Source organism: Fistularia commersonii, chromosome 9 (assembly GCF_037954325.1).
Source record: "Fistularia commersonii isolate RoL2024-O1a breed Wild chromosome 9, RoL_Fcom_v1.0, whole genome shotgun sequence".
Classification (NCBI taxonomy): domain Eukaryota; kingdom Metazoa; phylum Chordata; class Actinopteri; order Syngnathiformes; family Fistulariidae; genus Fistularia; species Fistularia commersonii.
Window position 1 is genome coordinate 17,465,102 of NC_141292.1, and position 5,684 is coordinate 17,470,785.

Genomic DNA, 5,684 nt, shown 5'->3' on the forward strand with positions numbered 1-5,684 from the left:
ACGAAGGAGGAGGAGGTCTAGGATGACGAGGGAGGGAAGGGTGGAGGAGACCGGAGGCGTCCGGCCGGCGAGGAGCGCCCCCTAGCGGCGAATAGGAAACACTACACCCTATTTACACATGTTTAATTACCCTTTTTTTGTTTTGTTTTTTTAAATCACAGTTTCATTATTTAATACTTGTATTTTTTTTTATCAATCATTTATCATTAATTGCGAGCCTGAAATGATTTGACAACAATTTAATGATTATTAGTCACTTCAGGATGTTGAGCCTGTATGTAAACAGGAACTAGTTACCCTCTTGTTTACGTCATATATAGAAATACAAGCATTCATGTCACATATAGACATTCATACATCATGTGGAGACAAACTAGCATTCATGTCACTGACACAACCATTCACTGGTTCATTTTACATTACATTACATTACATCGCATTTGGCAGACGCTTTTATCCAAAGCGACTTACAATAGAGGACATAGGGACTGCAAATACACTTGCAAATACACGATGCACAGGAAATATACAGAACAGTAATCTTGGGTTAGTGAGGGTTTTTTTTTTTTTTTTTTTTAATGGACAGAGACACACAAATGTACACACACTGCATAGCCTAACTGGCTGCCAACCTGATCTGGGGCATCAGCGCAGTAAAAAGTCCTGAAAGAGAAACGTTTTTACCTGTTTCTTGAAGGTTGAGAGAGATGATGCTAGTCTTGTTGCTTCTGGGAGTTTGTTCCACCACTGAGGTAGTAGAATTAACCACTAATTTGTCGCATAAACACTCGTATTCACCCTCTGTCACCCAAAGAACGAAGAAATGGTGGAGAAACTGGCGGGATTCATTTCCTGATCTCACTGCATGAGTTTTGAATGAGGGGGTGAATGCTTGTACCTCTCAACATGGGGCCCTGTGATTGGTCCATCCAGGGGGAACCCTACTTCTGGCCTATTGGCAGATGGGATAGGCTCCGCCCCCTGACAGCAGGATAAACAGTATAATGAATGAATGAATGAACTAATATTGAGAAATTAATTAATAAGCTAAATCGGTGACGTGCAGTCGGTAGAGGCAGGTGAGTCCGGGCCTCACCGAAAAAAAGAAAAAAAAAAGTAAAATAAAAAAAAATGATTTGAATGGTTCTATTTATTCAGTGATTTGTATTATAAAGTTATTTTTCACAATTTTTAGTTGTTTTTTTTTCAAAATCGTTGAAAAAAAAAAATCACATTTGGCGTTTAAATATGAATAAGAGCCATGCGGTGACGCGTCAGCCAGCGGAGCCGCTATGGATTGAGCAACAACTGCTATGCTATGCGGCTGAGACCGTATTGCTGTTTCTGTGGATGTCACTATTAAAATTTTCAAAACACTTCAAGCGCTAATATATGAACTAAATTTCCATACTTTGGCTGATGTGTATAATTTTTCGTTAACAACTGTAACGTGTTTCTCGTGCCGAGCGATCGTAAAGTGGCAGCGAAGACACGCTAGGTGAGGCACGCAGTGACGGTGCCTCATGCTAGGGGGCGCCGCTGATCCCAGGGAGCCTTTTTACTACTCGGCTAAAGAATAATAGAATTTGCAATAGCAAGCTACTGTAAACAGTTAGCAAGTGAAGTGCAGCCATCCAGTTATTTTTTCCTCTTGCTTGGCTTTATTTCCAAAATGGAGGATAACATAGCTAAACTGAAAGAATTTTCTAAACTGGACTTTCAGTGGAAGCAGGAGATAATAAGTAAGGGAAGACCGACGCCGGCGCTAACGGATCAACTTCAGACTAGGAGACGGAAGACTCGGTCTTTTCAAACGCAGCGGTTCACTCGAAAAGGCTGCTGTGTGGATGTCCAGTAAGAAAACGCCTTTTCTGCTTTTCCTGCATTATTTTCTCAACTTCTGACAATCAAACATGAGCGGTCGGCCGCTCGCAAGCAAAGTCAAATCGCGCTAAAAACATTCGAGATGTCCAGGATAGATTTGGCTTTGAATGAACAGCAAAGAGTCAACATCAGCATCCACAATGCTAAGCTAAAGGAAAACCGCATGGACTTCATTGTCCAATGTTTTTTTTTAATGTGCTTTTTTCTATGTTTGTATACGTAAAGAATACTAGATATAATATTTTAAACAAAACACGTCAACTAGCCATGAACCTCACCGCACATCACTGATCTAAATATACACACAAAAAAATATATAAATCAGAGTTCCTAGCGAAATGCTAGTATTTTGCTAGCATTTTGCTAGGCGCTGTGATTTAGTGGTAAATAATTCATTCATTCATTACGGTCTGTAGGGGAAGGGGTGCAGGGAGAAGGTCAGGAGGAGGCGTGGAGCCCCTCCAGCTGCTCGGTGACAATCGACCCTTTTGTGGCGCCGTCCGGAGAACGAACTCCGCGACCGGTGGTCATGTGACCCCTCCCGGCCAATCGGGCCTCTCCGCTCACCCGGCACGGCAAATACACCCCAGGACATGTATGGTTTACAGTTTTATTAAAAAAAAATAAAATAAAAGTTTTAAATTGTTCGTGGCCTGGTTGGAGTGTCACCGGGGCGGCGAAGCGGCGGCGGGGAGGTCTTGCGGCGCTGCCAGCAGCTCGTCCACTTCCTCCTGGAGCGCCGCCGCCTTCTCGTTCACCAGCATCTGGACAGAGAGCGTTAGCAGCAGGAGGGATTAGGGGACTCTAAAATCAGGGGTGTAATCGGACCAACCTTGGCAGACGCCACCATCATTTCGGCCTGCTTCCTGTAGAGGTTCTGGACGGCGCCGCACAGGAGCACCGGGTCAGCGTTGGCCAGGTGGCTCAGTGTACGGTAGCCGGCGGCGTGGAGCTGTTTGGCTCGTGGCTGCAGGCGGAGAACATAGAACGTGGAAGGTGAAATGTGGAAAACGTCCCGCAACCGCAAATACCGCCTTTCCTGTTTGCTTCCCTGGCCTTACTTGGCGGTTCCCTCACTTGAGTGACATCCTCCTTGACGATCTCTGAAGTTCCTTGTTTCAATTTTTCTCTTCCTTGACTCCCTTGACTTCCATTGACCTCCTTGGCGTTACCTGCCCGTTCCCTGGTGTCCTGCATCCTGAACTTAGCACTTCTGCTCCCTGACTTTAGTAGTGACCTTCTCGGTTTTAACGGTCCATTTCCTTGTGTTCCCCATCAGTTCCCCGATGCTAATGGGTCTGTCCCCTGACTTTAGCAACAACCTCCTTGGTTCCATTAGCCAGTTCCGAGGTGTTCCTAGTCTTGTTCCCTCACTTTGAAAATCACACCATACTTTACAGGTCAAAGTTCCAAGTCAGTTCCCTGGCATTAGCATTCTGTCCCCTGACTTTTGCAATGACCTCCTTGGTTGCTCCTTGTCAGTTCCCTGACTTGAGTCATGACCTCCCCGATAGCTTTAGCTAGTTCCCTGGGGTTCCTTATCTGTCCCCTGTCTGGACTCATTGTTCTCTTGGTCCACTAGTTTGATCTAACACTTAGTTGTTCTATTCTCTGACTTTAGCAATGACCTCCTTGGTTGGCTCTTGTCTGTTCCCTGGTGTCCCCTGTCCATTGTCCAATCGAATTAAATGTCCCCAAACTTTATCAATGGCCTCCCTGGCGTTAACTGTCTGTTCCCCATGTTCCCAGTCCTGAACTTAGTACTACAGTTTCCAGATTTGAGTAATGACCTAAATAGCTTTAGCTACTTCCCTGGGGTTCCTTGTCTGTTCCCTGTCTTGACTCAATGTTCCCTTGCTCCACTAGTACCCTTACTTTAGCAATGCTCTCCTTGTCCATTCCCTGGTGCCCCCTCTCCATTCACTGACCAAATGATAAGTTCCCAAACTTCAGCAACTTTTGGTTTTAACTTCTGTTCCCTGGTGTTCCCAGTCTGCTCCCCGAACTTAGCACTTCTGTTCCCTGACTTTAGTAGTGACCTTCTGTGTTGTTATTAGCGTGTTCCCTCATGTCCCCACATCCTAATTCAATGTTCCTTTGCTTCACTAGTGTGTTCCCCCTCTTTCATAACTTATTCTCGCACTTAGTTGTTCCCTTAACTGACTTCAGCACTATCCTTTGTTCAATGGTCCCCTGGTTTTCCTTGTCTCATTTAAAGTTTTAAATCAATGTCCCCTTGTGTTACAACTTTGTTCCCTTACCTTTTCCCCCCACACTTTACTAGTCTAAATTGGCTCCCTGGTGCTACTAATCTGTTCCCTCACCTTGATAATCTGTTCCCACACTTTACTGGTCCAAGTTCCAAGTTGGTTCATCAGCTTTTGTGTTCCATTCCCTGAGTTTAGCAATGACCACCTTGTTTTAACTGCCCGCTCCCTGGTGTTCCCCGTCTGCTCCCTGGACTTTGTCCTTCCATTCTCTGACTTTAGCGGTGACCTTTGTTTCTTGATCCAATGTTCCCTTGCTTCTCTAGTTTGTTCCCTCACTTTAGTCATTTGTTTCCACATTTTACTAAGTTGTTCTGTTACCCAACTTTGGCACATTCCATTAGTCCTAGAGTTCCCAGTTAAGGGATACCTTGCTTCCCTATTTTGTTTTCACACTAATATTTTGTTCCCCCGCTTCGATATTCTGTTCTCTTGCTCAAATATTTTGTCCCCACACTTTAATATTTTGTCCCCACACTTTAATATTTTGCTCTCTTGCTTTAATGTTTTGTCTCCACAGATCACTCGTCCAAAGTCCTAACTAGCTTCCTGCTCTTGCTAAGCTGTTCCGCTTTCGTCGCTTCCCCGCCTCCTAGCGAGCCGTTTGTGTGAGGATGTGAGCCGTAACCGTAGCGACGGTTGGATGATGGCGGCAGCGGCGTGCGCTGACCTCCATGACGCCGGCGACCTCCATCAGGGGGACGAGCTCCGCCTTCACGCAGTAGCTGAGCCTCTTGGTGAGCTCAGACAGCAGCGACCTGAAGGGCCACAGCTCCTCCAGCTCCTGGAAACACACACACACACACACACACACACACACACACACACACACACACACACACATTAACACAGATTCAATGAGAGATCCATATTATACACACCCTCAATGACACACCCACAATACACACACACACACACACACACACACACACACACACACACACACACACACACACACACACACACATTAACACAAATTCAATGAGAGATCCATATTATACACACCCTCAATGACAGACCCACAATACACACACACACACACACAGATTCAATGACAAGCCCACACCCACACATTCAACGACAGACCCCCGCGCCCACACACACACACACACACACACACACGTATTCGATGATAGAGCCCTGCACACACACTAACCCACACATTCAATGACAGACCCCCGCGCCCACACACACACACACACACACACACACACACGCATACACAAACACACATTCGATGGTAGAGCCCCGCACACGCACGCACGCACGCACACGCACACACACACACACACACTCACATTCAATGACAGACCCCCGCGCCCACACACACTCACACACACACACACACTCACACACACACACACACACACACACATTCAATGACAGATCCACACACATACACATTAATACACAAACGCACACAAAGACAGACAGAAAAAGGCACAGACATTAAGACAGACTAAGACACACACACACACACACACACACACACACACACACACACTCCGAAACAGATACACAAAACAAAAACAA

At 45.8% G+C, this 5,684-nt stretch overlaps 1 protein-coding gene across 1 annotated transcript in view; it reads right to left on the minus strand.

Moving 5' to 3' along the window:
* Positions 1-2,146: 2,146 nt before the first annotated feature.
* Positions 2,147-5,684, minus strand: part of helq (helicase, POLQ like) — a 20,866-nt gene continuing 17,328 nt past the window's right edge. The window contains exons 17-19 of the mRNA XM_086152860.1: positions 4,822-4,935; positions 2,717-2,851; positions 2,147-2,648 (exon numbers count right to left, since the gene is read on the minus strand). Of these exons, the coding sequence (XP_086008986.1) occupies positions 2,550-2,648; positions 2,717-2,851; positions 4,822-4,935 (348 nt within the window). The 3' untranslated portion in view covers positions 2,147-2,549. The remainder of the gene's footprint in view (positions 2,649-2,716; positions 2,852-4,821; positions 4,936-5,684) is intronic.